General features: G+C 53.6%; 11 protein-coding genes across 11 annotated transcripts; 4 read left to right on the top strand and 7 right to left on the bottom strand.

Moving 5' to 3' along the window:
* Positions 1-263: 263 nt before the first annotated feature.
* Positions 264-793, top strand: BKA58DRAFT_398314 (uncharacterized protein; the record flags this gene model as incomplete). The annotated part of the gene is made up of 2 exons (XM_046171480.1): positions 264-389; positions 446-793. 2 exons carry the CDS (start codon positions 264-266, stop codon positions 791-793), a joined length of 474 nt encoding a protein of 157 aa, XP_046029063.1.
* Positions 794-827: 34 nt separating this feature from the next.
* Positions 828-2,266, bottom strand: BKA58DRAFT_376776 (autophagocytosis protein). The gene is made up of 3 exons (XM_046169547.1): positions 1,632-2,266; positions 1,091-1,579; positions 828-1,040 (listed from the first exon to the last, which is right to left on the bottom strand). The coding sequence occupies exons 1-3, from the start codon at positions 2,153-2,155 to the stop codon at positions 998-1,000; spliced, it is 1,056 nt and encodes a 351-aa protein (XP_046029062.1). The 5' UTR covers positions 2,156-2,266; the 3' UTR covers positions 828-997.
* A 3,696-nt stretch (positions 2,267-5,962) lies between these two features.
* Positions 5,963-6,867, bottom strand: BKA58DRAFT_435939 (concanavalin A-like lectin/glucanase domain-containing protein; the record flags this gene model as incomplete). Its single annotated transcript, XM_046173381.1, has 3 exons — positions 5,963-6,045; positions 6,096-6,331; positions 6,389-6,867. 3 exons carry the CDS (start codon positions 6,865-6,867, stop codon positions 5,963-5,965), a joined length of 798 nt encoding a protein of 265 aa, XP_046029061.1.
* A 779-nt stretch (positions 6,868-7,646) lies between these two features.
* On the bottom strand, positions 7,647-10,975 carry BKA58DRAFT_91375 (kinase-like domain-containing protein). The gene is made up of 3 exons (XM_046176179.1): positions 10,783-10,975; positions 10,416-10,665; positions 7,647-10,357 (listed from the first exon to the last, which is right to left on the bottom strand). Exons 2-3 carry the CDS (start codon positions 10,473-10,475, stop codon positions 7,694-7,696), a joined length of 2,724 nt encoding a protein of 907 aa, XP_046029060.1. The 5' UTR covers positions 10,476-10,665; positions 10,783-10,975; the 3' UTR covers positions 7,647-7,693.
* Positions 10,976-10,990: 15 nt separating this feature from the next.
* BKA58DRAFT_427046 (YagE family protein) lies at positions 10,991-13,005 on the bottom strand. Its single transcript, XM_046172973.1, has 2 exons — positions 11,372-13,005; positions 10,991-11,321 (listed from the first exon to the last, which is right to left on the bottom strand). Exons 1-2 carry the CDS (start codon positions 12,824-12,826, stop codon positions 11,226-11,228), a joined length of 1,551 nt encoding a protein of 516 aa, XP_046029059.1. The 5' UTR covers positions 12,827-13,005; the 3' UTR covers positions 10,991-11,225.
* Positions 13,006-13,012: 7 nt separating this feature from the next.
* On the bottom strand, positions 13,013-15,212 carry BKA58DRAFT_91413 (carboxypeptidase B precursor). The gene has a single exon (XM_046176180.1). It carries the CDS (start codon positions 14,947-14,949, stop codon positions 13,303-13,305), a length of 1,647 nt encoding a protein of 548 aa, XP_046029058.1. The 5' UTR covers positions 14,950-15,212; the 3' UTR covers positions 13,013-13,302.
* Positions 15,213-20,303, top strand: BKA58DRAFT_91348 (protein transport protein sec73). Its single transcript, XM_046176178.1, has 2 exons — positions 15,213-15,869; positions 15,922-20,303. Exons 1-2 carry the CDS (start codon positions 15,476-15,478, stop codon positions 19,812-19,814), a joined length of 4,287 nt encoding a protein of 1,428 aa, XP_046029057.1. The 5' UTR covers positions 15,213-15,475; the 3' UTR covers positions 19,815-20,303.
* A 395-nt stretch (positions 20,304-20,698) lies between these two features.
* BKA58DRAFT_91416 (uncharacterized protein) lies at positions 20,699-21,696 on the top strand. The gene has a single exon (XM_046176181.1). The coding sequence runs from the start codon at positions 21,060-21,062 to the stop codon at positions 21,642-21,644; it is 585 nt and encodes a 194-aa protein (XP_046029056.1). The 5' UTR covers positions 20,699-21,059; the 3' UTR covers positions 21,645-21,696.
* Positions 21,696-23,044, bottom strand: BKA58DRAFT_91181 (uncharacterized protein). Its single transcript, XM_046176177.1, has 2 exons — positions 22,131-23,044; positions 21,696-22,073 (listed from the first exon to the last, which is right to left on the bottom strand). The coding sequence occupies exons 1-2, from the start codon at positions 22,690-22,692 to the stop codon at positions 21,748-21,750; spliced, it is 888 nt and encodes a 295-aa protein (XP_046029055.1). The 5' UTR covers positions 22,693-23,044; the 3' UTR covers positions 21,696-21,747.
* Positions 23,045-24,624, bottom strand: BKA58DRAFT_91180 (uncharacterized protein). The gene is made up of 2 exons (XM_046176176.1): positions 24,007-24,624; positions 23,045-23,952 (listed from the first exon to the last, which is right to left on the bottom strand). The coding sequence occupies exons 1-2, from the start codon at positions 24,576-24,578 to the stop codon at positions 23,397-23,399; spliced, it is 1,128 nt and encodes a 375-aa protein (XP_046029054.1). The 5' UTR covers positions 24,579-24,624; the 3' UTR covers positions 23,045-23,396.
* A 246-nt stretch (positions 24,625-24,870) lies between these two features.
* Positions 24,871-26,528, top strand: BKA58DRAFT_376762 (uncharacterized protein). The gene is made up of 2 exons (XM_046169546.1): positions 24,871-25,634; positions 25,703-26,528. The coding sequence occupies exons 1-2, from the start codon at positions 24,886-24,888 to the stop codon at positions 26,355-26,357; spliced, it is 1,404 nt and encodes a 467-aa protein (XP_046029053.1). The 5' UTR covers positions 24,871-24,885; the 3' UTR covers positions 26,358-26,528.
* Positions 26,529-26,610: the final 82 nt, after the last annotated feature.

Here is a 26,610-nt window from a genome sequence, read left to right as displayed (position 1 = left end):
GGTCTTCGTTCGCTACTACCCCGGCCGTTCTTGCAGCGGATATACATGCGGATCGCCACTCATTAACGTGCTTTATCTCTTCTTGTTGCACGCTTACTCGTGCTTTCGACATTCTCTTCTTCATTCATTTCGCTACTTTTGAGAAGAGCGCTGGTCTCTAAGGGTAGCTAGACTACGCCCATTCAGCTTTGACAGCAACCCATTTCGATCTCACTGAACATCTACACCACCCACCCGACATTCCTTCGTTTACCACACCGAAAATGCGCTCCTTCATTATCATGGCCATCGTGGCCCTGTTCACTTTTGCGTCTGCCATGCCCATATCACCTTCGGCGCCCCGCCTGCAAAAGCGAGCTGAGCAGTATCGCCTACAAGGACTGAGAGAGGTATGTCGCGCGCCACGTTGAACACGAGAAAAGGATATCGTGACTAACTGTCATAGTTTGAAATCGCCGAACGCCTATCATCTTCCGCATCATCAGAGGTTGACCCATGGCGCACTCGACTGAACCACAAATTCCATGCCCTTTTTGACCCGACACCAACCGACGAAGAGGAAACTTCTTTTGACGACGACCAAGAGGACTTCTCTGGAGATGTAGCACCGGGATCTGTGGAAGCGCCACAAGTCCTCCCCAAGGCTTCAGAGGAAGACAGTCTCTTCGACCGTCTATGCGCCATGTTCCACCGCGCGGAGAGCAGCTTGGGGTATGAAGGCAAGGAGCTTGATGTGCGTCGACCTGGAGGCGTGAGGGACTGGAAGCGATCTTATGGAGGTTTCCGACGATAGAGTGCAATCCAAATTCTCACCACTCCACCCCATAAAATCCTGAACGAGACAACTGGTATATTTCTAATTGAATCCGTGGTGATCCCAAAGCCTATAGCCCCCCTAACCAAATGATGTTCGCGCCCGCTGAGTTAAGTAATAATCCCATGACAATGCCGCCAATCTTCAAGCGCCGGACTAGTTACCCAGAAGACGTGTCTATGATTAGACACCCATGGTGAAATCATGTTCTATGCCCGGGGTTACACTGTGAGGCTGTTAGACGGTGCTTACTTGTGCAACAAGGAGTGAAGTTACCTGGCCATGAACTTCAGGAAGACGACAAGATACTGGTCCACACGGATAGCTACCTCGTCGTCACCACCCTCGCTAAGAACCTCCCAGTCGTCCTTGCCCTCATCGCCATCCTTGTTCTTCGCTTGCTCAGTGAGCTTGAGCAACCGTGTATCATCGACTAGCGCTTCCATGCCGCTGTCGAGCTTGCTGACGTCCTTGCCGGCTTTGAGCTTGGCGAGGCGCAGCTTCAGAGCAGCGTCGGCGCGGTCGAGGAGCACTTTCATGACGGATGCATGTTTGCAGGGGTGTACGGAGGCGGTCTTGAGAGGGTTCTCGAAGAAAGGGAAGTCCTCGATGGTGACAGTCTTGTCCTTGTAATCTCCGACGATGTCCTCCATCATCTCTTGTGGTTTAAGCGGGACGGACGTGGAGCCGTAACCTGAGAGGTATAACCGTGGTGTTCGGTAGTGGGCGGAGTATGTGATGTAGAGGGTGTATGTACGGAGGGGCCTGTTGGTGTCAGTCTGCGTGTAGAGCGCTGGCAGCAGGCGGGTGAACTCACGCCTTGGTATTTGAGTCGGCTTTGGGGTCTCTTATGATCGCCTCCTCGTCGTCTTCAATATCCTCCATGTCGGGTATCTCGTCGTCCTCCTCTGCCGCGCCCAGGTTGCCGCTCTCGTCGACCGTCCGCACGTCGCGCACCTTGGCCTCCTGACTTGCGGCCATGCCTCCGGTCCTTAGCCAGCCGTCGTCGTCGGTCGCGCCTTCCCCAGCAGTGAAGCCGTCCCTTACTATGGTCTCATCTTGGCCCGCCTCTCCCGCAAAGTTGTCGTCGAGCCGTCGGTGGCAGGGCACGCCGCGCGTTACCAGGAACTGCTTTCCTTCGGGCAGGTACGATACGCGCTTCGCAGGCGATGATGCGTCCGCCCACTGCCATGAGGGGAACTTGAAGACGAGGAAGTCGCCAGCGAGGACAAACTCCTCGGGCGTGATCTGGCCCGTCTCGCGGAAGGTCGATGTGTGGCTGATGGCGGCGGTCCGCTCCCGGAAAGTGTCGATGTACGACCTGACAAAGTTGTAGGCCATGTTGCTGTGTGTTGGTTTGATTCGCTTGCGGAGTTCGAGGCCGTGAGTTGACGGGTAGCGATGTTGTGTCGTGTATCTGTAAGGTACTTGGAGGGGCGCGCGGGGTGGAGGCTGCCTTGCGCCGCATCGGTCCCGCGCAGGCTCCACGATCATCCCAAGCCGACGCTCCTCACCCCCACTTGTCAGCCGACAACACCCAACATTCATCACCGTCATCCGCCGCCTGCCTTCACAATACTCCATCACGCTTCGGTTTCACATGACGATAGCGCGTTCATAGGTCGAGGCTGTCACGCACCCGCCTTGGTCGTGTCACAATATTAGCGCTCGAACTATACGCTGCATGCGTAACAGAGACCAGCCCCGGAAGCCTCATCGAATATGACATCAGTCTTCGCAGCACTGCAGACCCTGGACCAGCATGCTGCTTCCCACCCATTGCGATAGGCTCGGAGCTCACCCCGTGTCTCGATGCGGCTACACTTAAAAAGTCCACCTCATCGAAAGTCATCTGGAGGTGCGTGCACTTGGATTGTCGATATCAGTAGTACCGTCTGCAGATGTTCCTAGACTGGTATCTGATTCCGCATTCAAGACGGTATACTATCTGCCCGGGCGGAATTCGTTTGCGTCGACCTACGGCCTTGAATTGGGGAGATACACGAAAACACAGACAGGTGTCAAGACGCCCACGCTCATGTGCGAGCGTCTGGAACTCGTAACACTCATGGCAGATATCGTTACGAGGTCCGGCAAGGCCAGAAATAGTCGATAGAGCAACAGGGCGAAACTTTGCCGCAGCACAGCAAGACACGCCTTTGATTCGTTTACGTTACCTCTTGAGCGACAGCTCCACTGATCAAGCGCACACGGGTTACTCAAGTTCGACGGAATGCCTGGAGTTACGCTTGTTCTCCGACAGGGGGCGTTAGTGTCGACAATAGATGCGCTCCATGCCTGCGCCCCGTTGTACACAGTTGCTGAATGCAACGGCAGATCCCCCTGGCATTACCCCTGGTCTCGAATGCATGGCTATCTTGATCGTCATATCTCTCCTGGGTGTGCCCATCTCACAGATACGTACGATTGTCTGTTTCTGGAGCGGTCAACTGATCGAGTAGTAAGGCGATGCCACAATGCTCCGTAGGTGAATTTTGGCCAGAAACGATCAATGCGGAATTACAAGGCAAAGCGAATGGGCCACATGTTCACCCAGTTCCTCCTAACCCCGTTCGGCGCTCACCGCATTCGAAGCAATTGAATGCGCCCTTTCCGACCTCGAAATAAACGACAAATCCTTGTCTGTTACTACATGTTGCATTGGCTCTAAAGTCAGTTCCTCTCCTTGGTGTAACTTCAAAATGAGTTCATTGCATGTCTGCTAGAGATAGTGCGTTGCGCACTTGAAGGTGGATTTGGGAGACTACAACATGAACACTTACTGAAAAATCCATTAAGGTTCAGTTGATATACGGCAACACACAGCCGGCCCACAGTCAACCCTGAACAGCCCCACATGTTCGCATACGAGCTCGGGCTGCAGAAATCGTGTTCTCGTCAACGTGACCATGCGATCTGCATAGTTCAACGGCCGCTATGGCCATTGAGAACCTCAGCATGTGTAACAAATCTACCCGCAACTTCCGCTTTTGGAATTCCGATCGACAAATTGTACCCACAGTATGAACGGCTGGGTGCCTTTGCATATTTGGGATGAAGTCTGTCAATCACGCTCTTTGCAAATGCGAAGTCAGGCACACTGAAGCATAGAAACGCGTTGTACCATATCAATCGGCAGCGAGTTCTCGTATACCTGTACCATTGAGTCACCAAAGCTACAGCGGCCCATAAACGCATCATCCTCGAAAAGAAAACGCTCTCAAAGAGATGGACTAGTCACAGCGGCATGGTGCCCACAAGTCTTGACGCCAAACAACTGATCGATTCGGGAGAAGTCAACGCTGTGCTGCCAACAGACGCACCCACAGCATACTTCAAGAAACTATGATGTACAGCGTCTTTACCAAAGCTTCAGCACTAGCCACAATACCATCAACACTTGTGGCATGGAAAAAATAGCGCCCAGTCGATACGAGCCACTTGCTGCATCTATTGAGACTCTACCGATGGTCGCATGTTGTGTCACCTCAAGCATCTCCCTCTGTCTATAAAGCCTCCATCACCGACAGTGAGCTTAGTATGATCCATCAGATAACAAGACTATTGCCATCATCCCTAATTTTAGCCACGAACAGTATCTCATACTATCTTTCGACCTGACGAACGCCACTCCGAATCTAGGACCTATATACCGCTTCTCACGATCTATCATCGTTCCAATGACGGATCCTAGTACAGTAAACGATCCTTCGCAGCCGCGATGCGGAGGTTGACGCTGTCGAAGTACACCACTCAGGTCCAAGTATGCATCAGGCTTATCTTCTGGAAGTCGCTATCGCTGACACAATGGTGCGGAATACAGTCCTTCGAAATCTTCGATGATCTGGTCCACGCGCTACGTGACCGAATGGGTAACGATGTCTTCAGCGGTTGACGATTCTATCCTGCCACCAGCCATCCGCTTGATAGAAGGAACACCAAGCACTATGGTAGCATCATCGCCATCCCTCGACCACTATACGCGATGCCTATCCTTTATTCTTTCGCTTTTGCGTCGCATTGTAGCACATGATTGAGTTCCAAGTCTCCGGCATCCCCTTCTGCACAAAAGCAAGCTCCACATACACTCGCTCCGAGATTTGCATACATTGTACTCTATCCAGCCGCGTCTATACCACGACGTTAGTCGAGAAAACGAGCAATACAACAGCTTTCAATTCATATCTCCTCGGTCAAGAAATGCGCCAAATGGTACCTTCCCTTGTTTTGGTTGGAGAAATGTCCTGTCGCCACGCTTACATCATTCCCGCTGCGCGCAACGCTCATTGGTGACACGAATACGGGCAGATGGGTATTCTACCACAATACCATCGAGCACATGATTACGGTTCGCAGCTCGGTGGGGACTGCCGAAAACGACGATTGGCTCTCGTTTTCTCTGTTCGAGAAATGAGCACTGGATGAGTTCCGCACCTCTCGAATCATGTTGTTATTCCCGCGCGTACAGCATCCGCTTTCTCGTTGGCAACGTTACTACGCGACAAACGGAAATTTGTAATCGAGCCGATACCGGCAGGCGGCGAGGATGCAGTGAGCTGCGAATTCGCGATTGAGCAATACGTCCCGACAGTCGCCTTTCTCCGTACCGAATAATATTGACACCAGGTTAGCCACCGTGACAACAACAAGAATCATAACTCCCCAATCATAGCCTCACCTTGCGATTCCCGTCATTCAAAGGTAGAAGTACTAACCCCCACGCCGCGGGTATAAGACTTACAATCATAGTACAAAGCAATGGAAATAGCAGAGGCCCTGTACCACACTGACTAGAAGAGCAGAAATGTGGCTAGCTGCCGAGGCGTGGATACGATCGCGATTGTCTCATTCGTGTGGCATAGGCGCGACTATAATCCGTCGCAGTGGCGTTCGAAGGTCTCAGGTGGTGCTAGTTCAAGCAGTATGGGAACCTTCACCTGTCAAGAATGGCTTGCGCCTCGAACACGTTCTACGCCGCAATCTTTGAAGCAATATCAGTATAAATATCTCTAGTCTCTCGTATGAAAGGAGATAATAGCTGGTGCTGTCCCGTTCATTGACTATCCGGAATCACACTAATCGTTGCTCTAAGTAGTCCCCTTCATATATTGGAAAGCGGGGTGAGCAGACCTATTGACGCCCAACATCCTAAACCTTGACATCGACACTGAAGCTCGAAGCCGACCACCTAGCCGGGCCGCCCGTGAAAGCCTCCGTACCAATCTGGTAGACTAATCATATATCAGCATCAGTCAACTCTAACCGCGCGGGAACGACCTACCAATAAGATTCTGTGTACTCGCTGGGTACTGCTGAGTCTGCACCAAATAGTTGAAGAACAGCTTGATATCAGCACTAAAGCTCTTGATATCACTGTTGCCAGCCCGCACAAAACTGTAAACTCGCATCGATCCGTTGTAGCCGGTGTATAGATCGAAGGTGTATCCAGCGATGGTGACGGTAGCGACGGGGGCTCCGGATTGCGAGATGGGCCATACACCTCCCAGACGACCGAGCCTTGTTCATGTTAGATTTCCCTTATGCAGTCATCGTTTAGACGCTGTATGAACGTACCAGACCATAAGCTCATAATCCCCACTACTATTAACATGATTCGGATCCGCGGCAGTAAAAACATCATATGCGACATTCGCCCTCACATTGCTAGTCTGATTATAAGACCACTCCACCTGCGTCGGCATACTAGTAATCTGCGAGATCTTTTGCCCCTTTGTGAGGATCTTGCCCGCGTAGGCATAGCTCTTTACGTTGTCTTGGCCGCCTTGCCATACCCAATCCGTGCTCCACTTGATACCTCCGTTTCCAGAACTGCCTTCGTAGTAGGTACATTGGGAGCCGGAGGTGGCTTGGTCCTTGCCCCAGAGGTTGTTGAGGATCTCGTAGCCGTTGGCGGAGTGGTAGGCGTATTGTGTGCAGAGGCTGACGGTCTCTTGGACGGACGTTGCGTCGCGGTCGTTGATGGTGGGTGTGCCGACTGGAGTGGCTGAGACGCCGGTCAATAGACCGACGGTTAGAGCGATGAGAAGCCTCATGGTTAGTTCGACAGGACTTGGAATGCAAGATGAATAAGGTTTCTCAGATTAGTGATCGCAACTCATACGGTTCTTTACTTCATCTTATACTAGCTCAACACATGGATCAACTTCAGCCTCGGAATGAGCCGTCTCGCCTCGGATGCATTTCAGCCGCTCCATATGAGATGTCCTAATTGCCCGATCAGCGACCGTCCTTCTTGATAACGCGCACCAGTGCGCGAGGCGTCATAGCACAGAACTAAGCTATATCGGGGAAGCCTCAATCCCGGCCCTTCAGCCTCCAGATGAGATCAGGTTATCTTGCTCCTCACCTGAAGCTGCAGGCACATGCTATGTGGTCGTATTATTACATGAAAGTAAGTCACGGTCGAAATAATGTGGCCGGTTCACTTTATGTACGGGATTTAACCTTATGGGCTTAATATACTAGCGTGTACTAGATAGAGTAGAGAACGGATGGTGGATTCGGCATATGCGGGGTAGTACGCAAGAAGTCGGTATCTTCCGAAGGCAGGATCGACATCAAAGAAACACATTCGCTATGCCGAGATCAGGAACGCTGGATTGTGTAGTATCTTGCTTTCCACACGTCTAACAGCCCATCTAATCCAATCGCGCAACATGGACCCCTCACTACGTTCCTCGCGGCAAGAGGTACTCCACGGAATGCAATGCCAACAACGTATTCCCCAGGCGTTCCTTGCAAATGCAAAGCAGCAACCAACAAACTCAATATATGCCTTGTGTGCGGTACTGGAAAGTATCGTAACTGTAAAGGTCTCGTCAGTGTATGAAGTCTTCAGGTATAGGGCACGAGTCAGACTTACAGTCGGGTATAATAACTCCCCACACTCTTCGCAACGAGTTCCTCCACAAACCCTTCCGCCTCCTCCCTACTCAAATGCAACATCAGACGCGCTCTCAGACTATTCGTCACGCTCGCCGCACCAGCAGCGAAGCATGGCATACTGCTCTGTTTGCTCATCAAATCCACCAGCATAATTAGTCTCTCTGCGTCTTTCCTTAGCGCTTGGAACGCCTTCTTGCACAGCGTTTTGAACTCGTCGAACGCCGGGGATGTCACGCCGCCTAGGACGTCGACGTAGTCTTGCGTTAGTTTGAAAGGCGCCGCTTCGAAACCCATGGACCCGGGGCTGTTGGAGAGCATGAAGCCAAAGTCGATATGGATTATGTGGCCCATGTTGTCGATGAGGAGGTTGCCGTTGTGACGATCTTTTAGTTGCAGGACGTAGCATATCATGCTGTAGGCGGCTAGGGAGCGCGCGAAGCAGCCGACGCCAGCAATGTAGGCTTCCGAGTCTGGCTCGCCAAACGTCTTGAGCCAGTGATCTTTTAGGGTCGCGATGCGTTTCCGGGGGTTCGTGCCTGCTGCTATGCTAGCAAGCGTCAAGCTTCGTTTCAGGGAGTGAAGGGATACGCCATTGGTGATGGTCTCTATGAGTCCACAGGATTCGCCGGTGACTAGGATGCGCATCCGTTTTGTCCAGACTGGCACGTTTGCTTCTTCCCAGATCTTGGTGCACACTTCGATGAGCTGGCACGCAAAGGCTTCTTGACGCAAGTCGGCTCCGGTCTTGACAATGACACTAATCAGATCCCAGTTCTTCATATTGCCATATGGAGAGGACCGCCGTATTCGTTCTCGCTTGGCGCTCCATTCTTCACCAAATGTCGCGGCGCTGGGATCATCGCGATCGCCCTTCCGCTTCATACCACCAGTTTTGAGATCGTTCTCCATGCGAGCTGCACCAGCACCGATGTTGGTAGCGACGGCCAAGCCATCCTCGAGCTCTTCTGGCTCGCCGCTGATCGCAGCTGGATCCGACTCAGCCATGATGGTGTCGAATGTAGGCCCCTGGTCCTCGCTCAAGAAGTTTTGCTCTTCCAAGCTTTGCATGCTTGCGATGATCTTGGCTTTGATCGCAGCTACTTCGCCCTTTGGCCGTTTCGCACCACTCGCCTCGAGCTGTGCAAGCATCTGGGCAGCGGTGCGCATGTGAGTCGCAAGGGCAGAGAAGTCTGGTTGATCAGCTGATTGATTTCGTTGATTTAAATTCGCCGGAATCGTCATTCGCCTAATTGGACCGGGACTGTTCGAACGGCTGATCTGCGAGTCAGAAGTTCGTGGTGTGGACAAGGTAGCCACCGAGGACAGAGTGTTTGCTCCACTAGAAGATCTGGGGGCTGTGGCTTTTCCATTAGCAGTCGCAGCAGGTAAGGTTACGCGTGCCATCCCGGAAGCAAGGTCGGTATCATCCATATCCTTGATGAGCGAGGTACTCCCCAAGTCTCCAGTAGCGGGCTCGAACACGCTGTCTGATCCATTAGGCGGCGTGCGATCAAAGGCAAGATATTCTGCATGGGTGATGTCGAATAGTCGTCTCCTCGAGGTGCCCTTTTCTAGCATCAGTTTCTCAAGCAGCTGTTGGTTCTGTTCAGTATCGGGATCAAAGTCAAAGTCCTCCTCCAAGACCTCAACCATGAGCAGATAAGGTACCCGCTCTGCACTGTTGAGACTAGTGGCTTCCGCGGGATTGATGCGCACTATGCGATGGTGCTGGCTCTGCGACGGGATCCCATCCTTGAGTGTTGGGGGTGATAATAAGGGTATGTCAACTTCAGCCGGCAAGTCCTGGGCGATCAACGCTAGTTCCGCTCTCAGAGCACTCAGCCGCGCGGGCTTGGGCACAACGACTAGGCGGTTTGAAATGTCCTCGAGAGCGCTGAGAAACTGGGTTTCGTTCCGGAAGTAGTTGGATCGCAGCAGTCTTACCTTCTGCGCGCGAGACAAGGCGGTGGGAGATAGGGGCCTCGGTGGTAGCCCGGGGTGCTTGCGAGAACCATGTTGGAGTGGGCCTGGTCCGAGGCCAGCAGTTGCGGGGGGCGTGGGCAGGGGAGACGACTTTGGGTCTCGGAAGTCGGGTAATGACGACGAACTGAGCCTGGCCTCTGAGGCTATCGACAGCAAGGAAGGGCGGTGCTGCATCGAGGGGGTCCGTGGAGCAGCTGGCGGTCGTACAGCTGCCTTCCTCAGGTCCTTGGGTTCACGCGGCCGCGAGGACGAAGCCTTGACGGATCGCCCATCCTCAGGGTCAGAGTGCTGCTGCGATGTCCTCTTCTCCTTGGACCGTGAGGAACTTCCCGTGACGGTCTTGCTCCTCCCGACCTTGGCCGTCTGCACATTGTCCGAAATGATGTCCTCGACGGGCCGTGGTTTCCGCGCCTGCGCAATGGCCAGTGGCCCGGCGTGGACTGGCAGAAAGGGCGCCGCTATGCTCGCCAGGACCAGACTCGAGAGCACCGTGACGGGCAGGACGTTCTCCTTGATCTTCTCGCGGCGCTGGGGCTCGGCGGACCCGAAGACGATGCGCTGGACGCGGTTGTATATCCGCCGGCACGTCTTGAAGGCAATTGAATTGGGCGCGCTGGCGAGGTCGTGCAGGTAGGTCTGGAACAGCCAGAAGGTCTAGAGGGGTTGATTAGCAGGCGCAGCGGCTAACAAGACACGGTATCCGGAAGCCCACCAGAAGCGCGCCGTTGACCGACTCCTCGCACAGGTCGATTATGAATTCCTCCAGGGCCATGGACTCATTGTCGATGCTGATGAGCAGGTGGCATAGCCTGTACCCCGCGTGTGTAAGCTAGCTGTCCATGTCTCGTCATGGGTGGTGGACGGCGACGTACTGCGGGAGGAAGAACTCGAGCTCCTCGTAGGCGAACTGGCGCAGCTTCGAACAGAGCACATAGTGGATTCCGACGTGGTCTGCATACCGGCTGCGGTCATGGCGATGGTCAGTCAAGGGCCCCAATGCGGACGGGTCGGTGAAGGGCGCTGCGTGCGGCGGTGCTGCGGGCAACGGTGGCTTCGGGGAACATGGGACGGGGACTCACGCAAGGTATGCTACTGCGAGGCTCGGATCTTGGTTGAAGTGCTCAGATTCTATAAAGCGCTCTAGCAGATTCCAACTCATCTGGGACGGCTCATTGGGGCTCAGGACGGGTGGAGGGCGACGGCATGCGGTGAAATGCTCAAAAGGGTCGCATACGGAAAGATGGGGCGCGACAGGGTTCAGCGGGCGGAGCTGCTCATCTCCGCCGCGTGCGTGATAGATAGCTTAACAATGCAACACCCACTTGTATTACTCCACTAATTCATCGTTTCCCCTTACTCATAGCCTGCCACATTCCACCCTCATGATAAGGAATAATGCTGCAACAATAAACAGATACCCGCATAGCCAACGCCGTGCATTTGACTTTTTGAATAAGCCCAACCCTCGCGCGCAGTGAACAATATATCGTACACCGGGAAATATATACAATGCACGTGCAGTCTAGTCCGCAGCGTGCAGGTCGACAAAAATGTTGATGGCAGCCACCAGAACTTCAGCAAAGATGAGAATGATGACAATCCATTCAAGCAATTCGCCCTAAATTGGTCAGCGGATGTACGGCAAAAAAGCATACGTCAGATACGCACGTGAGTAACGGTCAACTGATCTTTCAAGACAGCAAGCAAGTCTCCGATGACGTTGAGTCGCTCAGTCAGGAGACTGACTCTTTGGTCCATCTCCAGATAGCTTCTCACAGCTTGATATACCGGGTCTAGCTGCGGCTCTGCCCACATGAGCTCGGGCGCATCAAGAACCGATCCTTGCAGATGGATACTGATCCGGAGAATGAACAATTCTCCAATCTGCATGTTGATCTGCTTCTTGTTCAGGTTAATCTTGCCAGAGCTGGCGATTTCGGCCGGAATGTCCTTCGTCTCGTCGATAGTGTTATCTACCAGGTCCTCGAAAAGCGAGGTTTTGACACTCTGAGAAAGACCGTGACTAATTGCAAGCTTGATCATGTAGTTCTTCTTGTCGCGCAGACTGATGAAGTCGTTGTATATCCGGGCCTGGTACTCGCGCGTGTAGTAGAAGTTGAACTCTTCCGTCTCGATCTCATCTTTGCCGAGCTTGTCCACTTCAAACTTGGCGATTTCTTTCAAGAACTTCTTCTCCTCTTGCAGCGTCATGCCCCAGATTACAACAGTGCCGTATTCAAATAAGAATACCTCGGGCGTATGGACGCGTGTATCGAAGTCTGGCGCGTCCATTTGGGGGTCAGAGTCGGCGTGGGCGATCGACGGCCGTCTGGGGCCGATGGCTTGTTCGTTCGCGATATCCGGCGCGTCGCCATCGTCGTGCAAGTCGATGAGGTCCTGTCTCCTCCTCTCATTCTCGTGTTCCACCTCAATGGCACTGTCTGAGAACCTTCTCGGTCTCTCTTCCGTGAAGCCGTCGAGGACGGCCGTGCTGCTGACGTCCTCTGGGCCCTTTGTCGATCCGTAATTGTAGGGCGAGTATATGCATTCGTCGAAGCGCTTGGGCGCCGCTCCTCTGATCTTCTGCTTGCCTTTCAAGAATCGCATCATGTCATCAAGCTTGTACGAGGCCGCAGTACAGTATGCCGTCACCCTGGGCAACCGCTCTCTGTCTGCCTTGCCGAGGCGGGCAGCATCTCTTCGCGCAGTCGGGTCCTTTATCCTGGTGTATTGTACATAGACATCGCGTCCACTCTCCTCGTCTTCGGCTTCATCCGCGGCCGGGTCAGGGAGCAGCTTGAGCTTCTGCGCAGTCCTCGTCGTTCGCTGCGGTCCAATCTTGGGCACCGGCGCGGGAGGTATCCTGGCAGGAGCACCAGAGCTGTTTCTCCTTCGCAGCTTACTGTTCAGCGTCGACAGCATCGGCTGCCCGCCCTGGGTAGTGGCAGCATGGCCGGAAGACGAGGCACTGTGCGATAGTGATCGCGACGCTGGTGGTTTCGGACTAGTAGATGTGACGGTTGGGTTGAAGGTGACGGTGCGCTGTGGCTTCGGGGGTATCGCTCGGCTTGAGCTCGACATGGACGAGACCAAGGGAGTCGTTTCGGTGGAGCTTGACGCCATGGCGGCTGTTCGGCCAATTCAACGAAGGTGCGAGTCAACAGCGAAGGTGAAAGTGTCACTAGAAAGAGAGAATGTCACAATCGCAGATGCCCCGGAGTTCTGACGGCGCCATAAACCGGCGTTAGTGGATGCAGTGGGTGACAGGCGCGTAAGCTGTTTGTGTCGACGAGACTTCGAGCCATGACGTTGTAAGGATCTATGCTTGAACTAACGGTCGTCGCACGGGCCTCCCACGTGCAAGAGAACGCTACCTGCATGGCGGCCGTTGAAAACCAACATCCAAGAACCTGGCCGCTGTGCGACTTTCAAGGTTGTTTTTAACGCCTTCGCGCTTGTGCGAGTTTGTACAAAATTGGACTCCATGGATGTGTTCGCTTCTCGAGGATCTGCATTACGGGCACTAATGCATGAAATCGGTTATGACTTTACGCAATGTGCGTAGTCAGGTCTTGAAGAATGTATTAAGTGACCATGGACTACAACTCGATGATCTCAGTCTCGAGCGACGGCTTGACAATTTGAGCAGGCTGCTCCTGGTTGACGATGCCAACCTCGCCCAACATGAAACGCCCAAAGTACAACAACGCGTCCAACATCTCCTCTCCGGTGGGTATAATGTTCTCCTTGGGCAGCAGAAATCCGTAGCTGCCCGTGTCTCTCAATTTGATCTGGTAAGAGTACCTAACTTTCAATTCGTGGTAGAAAAAGTCCAATGCACTGCCGCCGCTCGATTCAATGCGCGGGAAAATAGTCTTCTTCTGACTTGCAAAGGCTACGTTGCCTTCGCAAGCTGATGTGACCTTGTATGTTTGGCCTTTGCGTGACACGCGGATAGCTTTCGCCAGACCCATGGCAAGCTCTTCAAGGTCCTCAATAGACGGAGGCTCCTCGTCGCACGAGTAACTGTATGGGTACAAAATCTGTTGTGAGTATGAGTGCAGATCTAAGAAGCCAATAATGTCAACATTGTTTTCAGTCTCATTCTTCGCCCATTCGGCAAAACGTGCTGATTCCGCACCGTCGAATGGAGTGTTGCCGGGGAAGGATTCACTGCAGGGGTTCGAGTGGGAAGCATCGCCGTCCCATTTGTACGAGTAGCTGCGGTCGAGGTCGATGCCGCGGCAGAATCGCAGACTGGTGGGTTGGCGGTTCTTGCGCCATAGACGGTCGGTTTCCCAGCTGTAGACGTATCCGTCTGGGTTCAGGGTCGGGACGAAGACGAAATCAAATTCCTCCATGAGACGCGTCATCTCACGGTCTTTGCCGTACGCGTTGATGAAGCTCCAGGCTAGGTAGTTGACGGTACTTGTGGATATCCACTCACGGGCGTGTATGCCGCCGGTGACAAGGATGGTCTTTCGAGGCTTGGAAGGCTCTTCGTTATTCGTGGGGTGCACGCCAACACGCAGAGCGGGAATGTCGCGGCCTTCGTAGCTTATGCCAATGTTTATGCGGCGGACGTGGGTGGTGAACATGGAGGCCATGAGGCTCATCCAGGGGTTGATGACGGAGAGCGGTTGGTAGTCTTGGAAGAAGATGTTGCCCTTGCCTGAGCGCGGGGACGGTCGGAGATTCGAGGAGAAGCGATCGTTCTCGGGAACGGGTGGAGTCTCAGTGGATGGGTAGGTGTTGAAGATTGCTTGTGCGAGGCCGAGGTCTTGGAGGAGTGGTTCGTGGGCGTCCTTGAGCGATGGAGGCAGCAGCCCGAGCAAGGAAGGCACGACGTCTTTGGATACGCGCAAGTCTGCCCAGTCCTCATTAAACTCCCAGACATCGAGGAAGAGGACGTCTGCTGCATCCGCCAGAGCCGAGGCCTCCTCCGCCGTGCGTATCTTGAATCTCAAGACGACATCTTCACTGTACTGCGCTACCAGCTTGTCCCCCAGCGCATCGACAGCAGTGCGCGTGTTTTGACCGTCCAGGCTCTTCTGGTCCTCTGGCAGCCTCCATATCCGGCGTATAATCGCGTCGGACAGCCTGCGCCATGGTCGCGGCGACGCATTGTGGGTCGTGGCATAGGTTCCTGCATCGTACGGCGACGGCGCTGCATCGTGCGGGGCGGCGGCTGCGAGCGAGGGCCCGAGGAGCAGCAGGCTCAGCAGAGCGCAAACGGGCTGGCGCATTCTGGCGGTGGGTAGCCAAACGGGCGGTGAGCCGAGTGTGCGATGCAGTCGTTGCCAGCAAGCGCCGGGAAGGGGTGGAGAAGGTGTCGTGTGCCTGGCGATGCCGCGAAGAAACGTGGGTGTGGCTGGTGGAGAGGCGCGGCCAGTCCAAGGTTTAGGCCAACGCTGCGCTAGGAGGCCTCCACTGCACAGCAAAGAGGACCAGTGCGCTCGTCAGTGCCTTGGTGACAGCTGATCTGCTACCCTAAGGCCTGCTATCCTCCCCCTATACATCCCGAGACACTGTGACGTCGCCTGCCTGCTTTCTTCCAACTACGTGTCTGACGCCGTGCCGGGCCCGCGCCATCGATATCTGATCTCACCTCCCCGACTAATCCTAGCAGCACTCCCTCAGCCTTACAGGCGTGCCGCATCCGAGCCATCCTAAGAGACCTAGACACGCCCTTCACTGCCCCTCTCCGCTGTGCCATGTACCGCACCGTGACCCCGTATCTGCCTTCATGAGCTGCTAGTCGGCGCGACAGCCATGCCTCTGCGCTCCCTCCGCCCCGGCCGCAGCGAACGAGACCTCAAGCGACGGAGCACCCTCGACCCTGCCGGCTTCTTCCACCGGCGCGCCGACAAGGACACGCGCTTCGACAGGTCGCAAGAGAACCTCGACCAGAGTCGAATAGCCGCCTCTGAAGATGGCTTCCGCCCCACGTCCACCGACACTGCGCGGCCCTCGACGGGCCATGATCATGATGATGACGACTCCCCACCTTCTCCGCCCGTACAGGAACACACGCCCAACACCAAGCGCTTCAGTCTGATGCGCTTCCGCCATGCCTCTGACCCCCAGCTCTCCGCCAAGGCAAAGGAACATGCCGCGAGGGACGACGATGCACCGCCCGTCCCTCGCGTGCCCGCCAATCCTGCGCGTACGTATGCGTATTGAATCTTGTACGTGTGTGTACTGACGTAAAGCCACAGCGCCCGCTATCATCACCACGGCACCGACTGTAGCAGAACACGAAGACGAGGCCAAGATCGCGCCCAGGCGGAGCAGGATGCAGCAATTCGCCCTGCGCAGGCGCTCCTTCGACCCGACGACGTTCGAAAAGCCGACCACGCTGCGAAAGTCGATGGACAAGAAGCGCAAGCCGCTAGGCTTCAAGAAGAGCACTGGGGACCTCTTGGACGAGAAGGAGCGCGCATCGACGAGCAGCCATCGCCGGCCGGACGTGCTTGCCGATTCGCGCGAGTCGGTGGAAAGCGCAAGCTCGCTGGCGCCGCCTGCCACCAGGGCCTCCGAGTCGTCGAGATCAGATGGAAGCTCCGGCGGACACATTTCTTTCGAAACAACCTCACGGCCCTCGCACGCGGCCCGCGTTGGCTCTTCGCGATTTGGCTTTGGGCGTCGAAAACAACGCGCATCCTTATTCCCACTCCCTATGAAGATTGAGCCTCCTCAATTCCCCGACACAGCGCCTGCTACACCACGTGCCTCTACCGGCGCGAGGAGTTCTGCCTCGACCGATCATTCACTCACCGAGAGCCCGCCCTTGACCGCGCGTCGTCTCAACTATGGAGAACCTGGGACACAGACGCCACCAGTCCCTTCTGCATCGCAAGTTGCTCTAGCTGCTGGTGCTCTGAATTTGGCCTCACCCGGTTCAGGTACTCTCTTTCGCAACGACTCGTACCGGTCAAGTCGATCCGCTCGCTCCTCGCCAAACAACAATGGTCCTGCACGAATGGGTCTTAGGGGTCGCTCATCCACTATGGGATCTTTGGGCGGGCGATCCGACGGCGCAGGCTCGCCAACACCACCTGGCGGGCCTAGCGGAAGGACTTCGACCTCCACGGCCGGAAGAAGTAGCTTCAGCAATCTGTTTGGCTTGAGTTCAAGATTTCGTCAGAACTCCGAGCCCCATTCACCTCGGCATGGTTCACCTGCTCACGGCTTTCTAGGAAGCTCAGGCTTGTCATCACACCAGAACTCGATGAACATTAGTCGGGAGACACTCATTCTGCCAGAACGCGAGGAAGGCGAGACGCCTGGCCGATATCTGGAAAGAATCGAGGCGAATAACTTCGATAAGAGCGTCGTTGCCAGCTACCTGAGCAAGACCGACGACCCCTTCCTGCTTGCCGTACTCAGAAGCTACATGCGGAAGTTCGCGTTCTTTGGCGACCCAATCGACATGGCGATTCGCAAGTTGCTCATGCAGGTTGAACTACCCAAAGAGACACAACAAATTGACCGCGTCCTTCAGGGCTTCGCCGACCGGTATCACGAATGCAACCCCGGTATTTACATCAACACTGACAAAGCCTACTTTATATCCTTCTCCATTATCATTCTTCACACGGACGTCTTCAACAAGAACAACAAACGGAAAATGCAAAGGCCCGACTACATCAAGAACTCGTCCTGCGATGGCGTCTCGGCTGACGTCCTCGGCTGCTTTTACGACAACATCGTCTACACTCCATTCATTCACATTGAAGACGAGGTTGATCTGAAGAACATCACCTCGAAGAAAAGCAAGAGAGTCGCTGTCTTGAAGGGGCCAATGAACGACCCGGCGCGGAAAGCTGCTAAAGAGCCCATCGATCCGTACACATTAATCTTCGAAGGCAAGCTGGACGCACTCCGACCCACGATCCGAGACGTGATGCAACTAGACGACCCGTACAACTACACTGGCACAACCGCGACGCTAGACACCAAGAACGTCTACAAATTGTTCTCCAAATACGGCGTAATTCAAATCGTGTCATCCCGATCGAGACCAGAAGCCTTCATGTCTGAAGCCGCCCAAGAGAACCCCTTCGGCACCTCAGTTGGTATCGTCGAAATGCCAGTGACAAAAGTGGGAGTTTTGTGGAGAAAGGACACGAAGAAAAAGAAGGCCCGATCGCCATGGCAGGAATGGGGCGCCGTTCTCACACGATCGGGGTTGTCTCTATTCCGGAACTCTACCTGGACTAAGAACTTGATGAGCCAGCACGACCAGCATCTCAAACGCGGCGACACAGGCCCAGTCATATTCCAACCTGCCCTACCTGACTTCAAACAAGACCACATTATACCCATGGATGGTGCGGTCGCGCTTGTCGACGCCACATACAAGAAACATAAGAATGCGTTTGTCATGTTCTCGAAGGCAGGCGAGGAGACATTCTTGGCCGATAGCGAGAAGGACCTGAACGAGTGGCTGGGTGTGCTAAATTACACTGCTGCATTTGAAACACTGGGTGTTCGGTCAAGAGGCATGATTGGTGGGCTGTACGAAGGCCAGAAGAACCGTGGTATGCGGCGCCTGGAGTCATCCCATTCGACCAAGACGATACCAACGGACACTGGCGAAGTCACCATTACGAGCGGCAAGATCGACAATCAGTTTGCACAGCAGATGATGAACGCTAGGAAAGACCTCATGCAGGTGCGCATTACAGAGTCCGAGGACAAGCTCACCAATGCTATCAAAGAGTTGGAAGCACGCTTACGAGATGCAAGACATCTCCAGATTCTTGCGCCCATTCAACCCAAAACTCGCGAACTGGTCATTCACGCTGCCGGTCGTTTATCAGCCAAGCTCAAGTGGACTCGCATCGACATCTGGCGGATGAAATGTCATCGCGACATCCTTGCCCAAGAACTGGAGGACGAGAGGCAAGGCCTCGCAGATAAGCAAGCGCAAAGTGACCAAGCCTCAGAATCTGCTCAGCTACAACAGCCGCAAGTTTCGCCTCAACAATTGTCGCACAGAGCGTCAAAAGTTAGTGGATTAGCGCGGTTGACTTCCAAGACCAGCTCAATGAACAGTGGAAATAAGCAAGCTCCATTGTCTCCTACCTCACCGGGTCGACCAGGGACCAAGTCCTCTAGGGATACTGAATTCGGTGGAGACGAAGCATTCAAGACACCCCCAGAGACGTCGCGTCAGTCGAGCCCCAGGGACCCATCGGCTCAATTTCAACCTGGGCCTATATTTGGCCCTGGCTCATCCGATCGTCGAAGCTCATTTGCGAGCTCTTCGGCACAGTCTCCGAGGATGTATCCCTCCGATCACAGGCCTTCAATATCGACGACTGGCGATGGCACAATAGGCTCAGATTCTGACTCTGACTCTGAGGACGGGTCTCGATACGCGACTCCGCCTCCAGGCGAGGCGGGTGATTTGGAGCCCATGTCACCAGAGGCGACACCTGGAGAGAGCCCCCGACCAGAGGCTGCCATTGATTCTGACTACGAACAATCCCTTGCTGCTTTGACAGGATCGCCCAGGTCTCACACAAAGCAAAGAAGAAGTCTACATCGCACTCTTCGAGAGTCCCGTGGCAGCTCTTCTCACCGCCGCAGCCACAAGAGTAGAGACTCTTCGTCGACAATCACACTCGCGAGCGATAACACCGAGAGCGAAGGACTGGCGCGCGGCAAGGGCAGCTTTACAGTCCATGGCAAGAAGGCATCTGTGATCCAATTCGGCTCCGACTGGCACAACACCACAGCCGAAGAGCGCTTAAAGACGAAGAAACAACTCCAGGAGGCTGCCGAGGCGAACTCTGCCGACGATCGGGATGGCATGGCAGCTGCGCTTTCTCCAGGAAGCGACGACAACGACCCGCTTCCCCCTCGGAAATTGTCGGCAGGCACCACAAAGCAGCGACACGTATCGTCTCAGACGATCACTCCAGCAAACTTTCGCGAGTCCTTTAGAATAGAACAATCCGACTCTGACAGCGAGTCCGACATGAGCGACATTGCTGAAGAGACGCAACGAACGTCCGACGACCAGCCAACGACGAAGGGCAAAGACCCTGTTACCGAGCACGTGGAACGGCCTATACATAATCTCGAGGCGTCTCCAGCCTAACACAAACTCCTCTCCTTCCTTTTTCTTTTCCTTCGCATTCTGGATTTCAAAAGTGGATTTATGGTCATACCAGCATCGCTTGAGCGGCTTCTGTTTCTCCTTTGTCTATTCTACATACTCTTCTTCGGAACTTTGTACGCACGTTTGTACACAAAGCATGGCGTATGCGGGCATCGAATTGGAAACGCGACGGGGGCGCTTTTATACATGCATAGACGGACTCTCGGATTGGCGTTTGCTTCGAGATTAGGATTGATGGAAAGCAAAGTAGGGTACGGTGCCAAGGCAAACGGTCGATACCAGTGCTGTTGCTGTTTGTATGTGGATTACGATGTTCCCATTGTGGATCGAAATCGAACTACTGAGTTGTATGTGTGGTGTTGCGGTGTTGTGGTGTTCAGGTGCCGATGTGCCGGCTACATGCGTGATGATTGCGCTAGTCTCGATTAGTCACCCTGCCTTCCATAACCGTTTCCCGTCACCAGCACTGACCGTTCTACTACACCTCAACTGCCATGCATAACCGCGGTGTATCATTGCGCTTCAATCGCTTGCCCACATGTCCGCAAAACCCGTCCGCCCTGCGCCTCAATCCCCTCACCTCGGGCAGAGCGGCATTGAATAACTCCTTCTCACCCTCCTGAAGCCATGCTGCATGCCCTCCAACAGCCAAGCCATACAAGCACCGCGTTTCGCATGGACGCCAAAAACTAGGCCCACTCCACGATGCACAATAGCGATCCACCTACTATTGGTTCAAAACATAAAGTTTTCCCAAGGTTCGGAGCTCGGCAGCCGCCTTGGGCCTAAGCGAAGACGGTATTGATCATCTCAAACCAGAAACGTCGCGACGGCCCCTACCAGGTGGACGTGACAGCCCTGTCAGAAATGTCGCAAAGCGTTTCTTAGTGGGCTGGTGATACAGGGACAGATGTCGCGAAGGTGTGCCTTATTGCCGTTTACGCGCCTGAGGGGTATGATCTCACGATGGTGGTTGTGGTTTTTATAAAGGAGTGTGGCCGCCGTCGTGGTTTTTCGAGTATCGATCTTTGTCGGTTTCGTTCGCCCCAGTCAGTCTTTACACTCACGTTCTCTTTTTCGTTCTTTTGCTTGCCCTCCGGTCAGGGTAGTTATTATCTTTTTTATAACGTTCGTTGATTATCACTATACCCATTCAACGCTGTTACATATTTTGTATTCTTGCCGTATACATACAGGACGGAACCTTCAGAAACGAATCCGAGAATGTACGCCCACGCCTTTACCGCCCTCACGCTCCTCAGCGGCCTTGTCGTTGCTGCTCCTACGGCCAACATTATACCGCGTCAAGGCAATGCTTGCTTCATTGTTGGCAATGAAGTCCTCCCAGGCGAGACAGCCACTGTAGTCCAACAAATCCAAGACAAGGTCACCTGCGACGCCAACGCAAAGACAATCGAGAACGTCCCCGACGTGACCTCTGGCGGCCAAACCTTCTCCAAAATCAACTTCGCCGCTTCTGGTCAGAAACCCATGGAGTTCGCCACCAGCACCTTCTTCACCGCTGTACCACTTGCCGACTCCAACCTCGAAGCTTTCCAGGACGCGCTCAACGTTTACCTCGCCACTGAGGCCGGTCTACGTAGCTCGGGAGGCAACTTCGGAATTATCAAGGCGCCCAAGTTCTTCCTCGAGATGCAGATTTCGAGGATCCAGACTGCGAGGGGCCAGCCGCCTACGGACCCGGCTCAGACGGTCGAACACTTGAGGGACAAGGTTATCGAGAACAACATCAGGGAAGACCAAGCGATCATGGATCAGGTTACCCAGTTGGCTACTCAGCTCTCGTAGGAGAAACAGTGGTCTTTGGTGCAGCAGATGAAGGAAGGACACTAGTCATACCCAACATGTAGTAAACCCGTCAATTAATCACATGATACCCACCACGATTTCCTCACAACTTGCTCTCCCCACTTCCACCTACCTTCCCCCTCCACCCCGTCAGCGTAGCACCGCCATCCATCTCGACTGCGTTACCCGTGATATGCGCACTCGCTTTACTACTCAAGAACAAGACCAGCCCACCAAAGTCACTTGGCTTGCCAATGCGACCTGTCGGCTGTCCCGCAGTCAACGCATCTGCGAATTTCTCCAACCCGAAGTTCGTCATGCGCGAGGGGAAGACACCAGGGCAGATGACGTTGACCATGATATTCTTTGGAGCGAGTTTCGAGGCTTGCATTTTGGTAAGGTGGATGCAAGCTGCCTTTGCTGGACCATCTAGATATTTCGTTAGCAAGAAGAATCTACAAAAGGTAAGAATAACAGTAGACATACAGCTATAAGTCCCAGTCCCCGGATTACTCAACCCTCCACCCTCCCCCGTCGTAACATCCACAGTCGTAATGCCCGCCATACTAGCAATGTTAATCACCCTCGACGGATTATGCGCATCCGCCCCCTTGCTCAACAGCCCCTCACACTCGACCGTCATATAAAATATACTCTTCACATTCAACGCATACAGTTTATCCCACGCATGTTCCGGGTAATTGTAGTAATCATCGCCCCAGCTCGCGCCCGTATTGTTCACCAGCACCGTCAGCCGATCCGTTTGCTTCTTTAGCTCCGTGCACAGAGCGAGGCAGCCGGCTTTGTCTTTTAGGTCTGCGACGATGTAGGAACATTTTCCTGGGCCGAGGGCGTTCAGGCGTGCGGTGGTGGAGGCGAGTTCGGATTCTTTGCGGGACGCGATGAAGACGCGGGCGCCGTTTTGGATGAAGGCTTGCGCGGCCATTTCGCCGAGGCCCGTCGCGCCGCCGGTTACGAGGACGACGTGGGAGGTGTAGTCGAAGAGCGCGCTGACGCGCAGGTCGTCTTTGGAGGCGGCGTGCGTCATGGTGGGTGGTGGTGTGGATGTGGGTGTAGGTAGGTATGGTTGTGAGGTCAACTGACTGTGGCTAGGGCTCAAGGAGGTATGTGTATATACACAAGGGTGCGCAGACGCGTCAAGGTCGATTCAGCCATGTCGGCAGAGCTTTGGTGGAGAGACGGTATGAACCTCGGCATCTTGAGGCTGTTTGCGGGGTGCTAGCGTGCACTTGCGAACTCCACTATGAGCATTCGGGATAACGGTACGTTTTCTTCATTTTGCGCTCAGCCCGTAATGACCTGTTCCTAAGACAGTTTTACATACGGCTCTCCCATCGTATCACTCTGCAGGCGACCTCTTCGTTGCTGGTTCCACGCTCGGCTTTCAGTTCGTCCAGCATTGGCACTGGATGCTTTACTAGGTATGCTTCGCCATTCTGCGGTCGCCTCCAAACTAGTCGAAGTCTCATCCAAACAGGAGGTAGACCATTAATGGATCTACGTTGGGGTCGGTCCACTGGGCTCTCTGCACAGTTAGGGTCATATTTGATCGCTTCCTCGAGGTATCCAATGGCGGCGTCTATATCCCCAAGTGCTTTGCAAACGATATGTGCCCTGAAGCTCAACAGAGATTTGTGCTTGCTAATTGGTAGCTGCACCCTCTCTGAAGCTAGCGACGTTTCTTGCGCACACATGGGCTGCAGAGGTAGACGTGCGAAGTCAGTGTATGTCTCACATGCAGTTCGTACAGCCAGAACTTACCTTATTCGATAAGAAGATGGTCATCTCTTCAGAAACCTTGCGCGCTTTCTGGAGCAATGCCGTACTGTCAGATGAGCTCGCTGAGGTTCTTGGAGTTGCGATACTTCTCTCGTTCCTGGGTAAACCCGTTGAGCCCTCCCCTTTCGGTTCAAAGACACCTGCGCGATGGCAGAGGGTCTGTATTTCTGTTGCAGCGAGTTCGCAAGTCCGAAGCCATAATTCATGCACTGTGTCGTATTCCGATGTGTCGTTGCGTATGTAGTCGAAAAGATATACATAAGCCATACGGGCGTACTTGGTAGTGTCCAGATGGTCAAGATAGTAACTAGCAGGCCGTTCTCCCATCAGGTGCTCCCTTAACTTCATGGCCCAAGGAGAAGTGATCATGTTATTGGTGCTGACAATGAAGAATCTAGCGCGGGCGGAAGTGGGAACCAGCAGAGGGTCAATGAGTATCTCCTGGGCTCGTTCGTGCGTGTGTGAGAATGTCTCGAAAAGCGACACATTTAGAGAAGTGTCTCTACACCTGGCACGCGTTAGATTCCGTCTCGATGGTACAATTTGCACTGCAATTACTCACCGCCCGCGACTGCTACCATGTTTGCCAATTAGGATCAAAATCGGCAAGCTCGAAGCTGGCATTAAGAAACACGACGTATTCTCCATAGGATAGCGGTTGCGCATGGAACAGGGTACGTGGAATTCGAGTTCCATTGCCACAGGAAAACCTGAAAAGTCCTTCTTGACTGTCTCATCGCAAGATTGCAGTTGTGAGATAAGTGGTACGCGCGGGCACTCCATAAGATGGTCGCGGGAATCCTGTCCACGCAACACGGGCAATCTTTTGTCAAATGTGCTCCGGATAAACCATGGGTGATTGCTCTTGACAACCACGCACAGTTGACGTCTCAAAAACTGGAAGATCTCTGCGTTAATTTGTCGGCTCAATGTGAGCAGTTTACATAACGGCGATGAGGGTGCGGACGCCTGGGGAGGTACATCTAAGCAGCAGCCCTTGGTGCTTGAAGTTTCGATACTTCCCATCTGAGCCTCTGAGTAGTACGGCTCGTCGTATACAGCTGGAGTGTAGGTGAGCAGCTCTTGATAGATCTGCTCACGTATTGTGATCGGTAAAGTCTGGAAAGTGTTCATTACGAGAGGCTAGATGCGGTAGCAGTGTCGTGAAGAGAAAGTGGCGTCTCTCGTAATTCAAGAAGAAAAGGCGATGCAGCCTGTACAGATACCTATATAGGCTATAGCGTGGTCCCAACCGTATGGTTAGGCAACCAAGATCCTTAGACTTGCACGCCTGACAGATGACTCACATTATACCTCCAACTGGGCTGTACAGCTTCATGCAAGGCGAAATGACGTATTACACCGCATCCAGATAATTACAAAAGGGCCACTTGCGTCCACCACGGTTATAGCCAAAACACTTGCTGCTTAGGCAAGCGCAATGCTTCAACTGCCTGTCGAACTCCAACGGAGTTGTGTCGATTTCCTTTCCGATGACTTGGCGACTCTTAAGGCCCTTCGCCTAGTAAACAAGGGATTTCACGAATTAGCCTCTGAGAGCCTGTTCCGCACAGTATCCTTCACGAATGTCAAAAGCAGCCCTGAAAGATTCGCGAATATCGTTCATTCCTCTTTACGAAATTATGTACGAAATGTCATCATCAATACTTCCGACCATCCCGACGAGGAGGAGGAAGATGACGACGATGACGACGATGACGACGACGGGAAATATTTGGCGGATGAAGACAAGATTCTCTCTACCTTCAGCGATGCCATCGCACGACTTGCACAGCTGGAGAGACTGAAGCGAGTAGAGCTAAAGTTCTCGAGCATTTGTACCGTAGACGATTATACTCACACCAGATTCAGAGATACTATGGTGGAGGTTGAGGAGGACGAATATTTCCGAGCGAAGATCCAGGACCTTTGCTTCCAGGCTTTAGCGCAGAGTGAGAGCTTCGAGAGTCTTACGATTCAGAACTTGCAAGATGCAATGCCTCAGGATATTATGGAATCCACAAACTTCCTGGCTGTGAGAGAGCGCTTAACGGAATTGCAACTGAGAATCTTAAGGTATCACGTGGAACCGGAAGGTCAACAGAGCACCTATGCAGACGCGGCGCACAATGGTCTCAGACGTTTTCTCCCAAAGTACTGGTTGAAGCCCACCACCAATCAACTCACACGGTAAGTCTTCCTGTACGAGCGTCGAGCTACATGTGAGTCATGTTCTGAGTTTGTAAACAAATGCCTAGTCTTACGCTCGATTGCGACTGCTTCTGGGGAGTCTGGCCTTTCATGGACCTCCGAGAGGTCCAGCCATTTCCACACCTCAAATCGCTGTGTTTTGGCGGCTGGACCATCGCGCATGACTGGCAGGTCGACTGGGTTGTCGCGCATGGAGCTACACTGGAAACTCTACTCCTTTGCGGTTGCGGTGTTGTTCGTCATCTGCACTTGTTCGAAAGAGGAATGATAGCGAACTTCCCTCAGCTACTTCGACATCCGGATGAGGCCAAGAGTGATGATGAGGGTGACGATGAGGTTGACAGCTTCGGTCTTCCTATCGGAGGCGGTTGGAAAGTTGAACCGGATATTCGTTGGCATCAAATATTCGAACGCTTCCGAGTTGGCCTCCAACGTCTTCGGTACTTCAAGTTGGGCTATTCGGAGGACTATCCTTTTGATAGCCGCTACAACACCCCGTCCGATCTCCCCATGGCTGCTTACTGCTCCCTCGACTGTCGTTCACTAATGGATTACACACCAATCGGATGGGAGTTTCACAAGCCTGAAGTTGATGAAGAAGGTCATCGTGTGCAAGAGACAGATCTTGAGGAGGAGGAGGACCAGAGTGCTCTGATTGCACTGATGAAGACAGTGGAACAACGGGCTGTTAAAGCTTGTTGAAGTGAACTAACATTGCATTAGCCTATCTACTCATACATACTTTCTGACGCAAGATCTTCCCCACTAGGGGTGAATGGAAGTCATGACGCACTTTGCCGCTTACATACATTTCAATCTTGATAAGTCAGTAGCTCCCACGATAAGGTATACTTCTCAGAAATCTTAATGATAGTTTGGTAGAATGCAACACAAACTGTAGCCACCCCTAGTGCCGACGTTCTTTCAAGAATGGTCCCAGACGGTAACCGAATAC

This window comes from Alternaria rosae, assembly GCF_020736505.1.
Source record: "Alternaria rosae strain MPI-PUGE-AT-0040 chromosome Unknown BKA58scaffold_2, whole genome shotgun sequence".
Taxonomy (NCBI): Eukaryota; Fungi; Ascomycota; class Dothideomycetes; order Pleosporales; family Pleosporaceae; genus Alternaria; species Alternaria rosae.
The sequence above is the reverse complement of the archived record's forward strand: the minus strand, read 5'-3'. Positions and strand labels throughout refer to the sequence as shown.

Bases quoted from the DNA above. Each gene is read 5' to 3' on its own strand.
- BKA58DRAFT_376776 (XM_046169547.1), bottom strand. From the start codon at position 2,155: ATGGCCTACAACTTTGTCAGGTCGTACATCGACACTTTCCGGGAGCGG. The intron at 1,580-1,631 runs GTGAGTTCACCC...TGACACCAACAG, and splicing joins GCCGACTCAAATACCAAGGC to GCCCCTCCGTACATACACCC. The intron at 1,041-1,090 runs GTAACTTCACTC...ACAGCCTCACAG, and splicing joins TTCCTGAAGTTCATGGCCAG to TGTAACCCCGGGCATAGAAC.
- BKA58DRAFT_91375 (XM_046176179.1), bottom strand. From the start codon at position 10,475: ATGGCCCTGGAGGAATTCATAATCGACCTGTGCGAGGAGTCGGTCAAC. The intron at 10,358-10,415 runs GTGGGCTTCCGG...CAACCCCTCTAG, and splicing joins CGGTCAACGGCGCGCTTCTG to ACCTTCTGGCTGTTCCAGAC.
- BKA58DRAFT_427046 (XM_046172973.1), bottom strand. From the start codon at position 12,826: ATGGCGTCAAGCTCCACCGAAACGACTCCCTTGGTCTCGTCCATGTCG. The intron at 11,322-11,371 runs GTGCGTATCTGA...TGACCAATTTAG, and splicing joins ATCAGTTGACCGTTACTCAC to GGCGAATTGCTTGAATGGAT.
- BKA58DRAFT_91413 (XM_046176180.1), bottom strand. From the start codon at position 14,949: ATGCGCCAGCCCGTTTGCGCTCTGCTGAGCCTGCTGCTCCTCGGGCCC.
- BKA58DRAFT_91348 (XM_046176178.1), top strand. From the start codon at position 15,476: ATGCCTCTGCGCTCCCTCCGCCCCGGCCGCAGCGAACGAGACCTCAAG. The intron at 15,870-15,921 runs GTACGTATGCGT...GTAAAGCCACAG, and splicing joins CGTGCCCGCCAATCCTGCGC to CGCCCGCTATCATCACCACG.
- BKA58DRAFT_91416 (XM_046176181.1), top strand. From the start codon at position 21,060: ATGTACGCCCACGCCTTTACCGCCCTCACGCTCCTCAGCGGCCTTGTC.
- BKA58DRAFT_91181 (XM_046176177.1), bottom strand. From the start codon at position 22,692: ATGACGCACGCCGCCTCCAAAGACGACCTGCGCGTCAGCGCGCTCTTC. The intron at 22,074-22,130 runs GTATGTCTACTG...CGAAATATCTAG, and splicing joins GGGGACTGGGACTTATAGCT to ATGGTCCAGCAAAGGCAGCT.
- BKA58DRAFT_91180 (XM_046176176.1), bottom strand. From the start codon at position 24,578: ATGAACACTTTCCAGACTTTACCGATCACAATACGTGAGCAGATCTAT. The intron at 23,953-24,006 runs GTGAGTAATTGC...AACGCGTGCCAG, and splicing joins CATGGTAGCAGTCGCGGGCG to GTGTAGAGACACTTCTCTAA.
- BKA58DRAFT_376762 (XM_046169546.1), top strand. From the start codon at position 24,886: ATGCTTCAACTGCCTGTCGAACTCCAACGGAGTTGTGTCGATTTCCTT. The intron at 25,635-25,702 runs GTAAGTCTTCCT...ACAAATGCCTAG, and splicing joins ACCACCAATCAACTCACACG to TCTTACGCTCGATTGCGACT.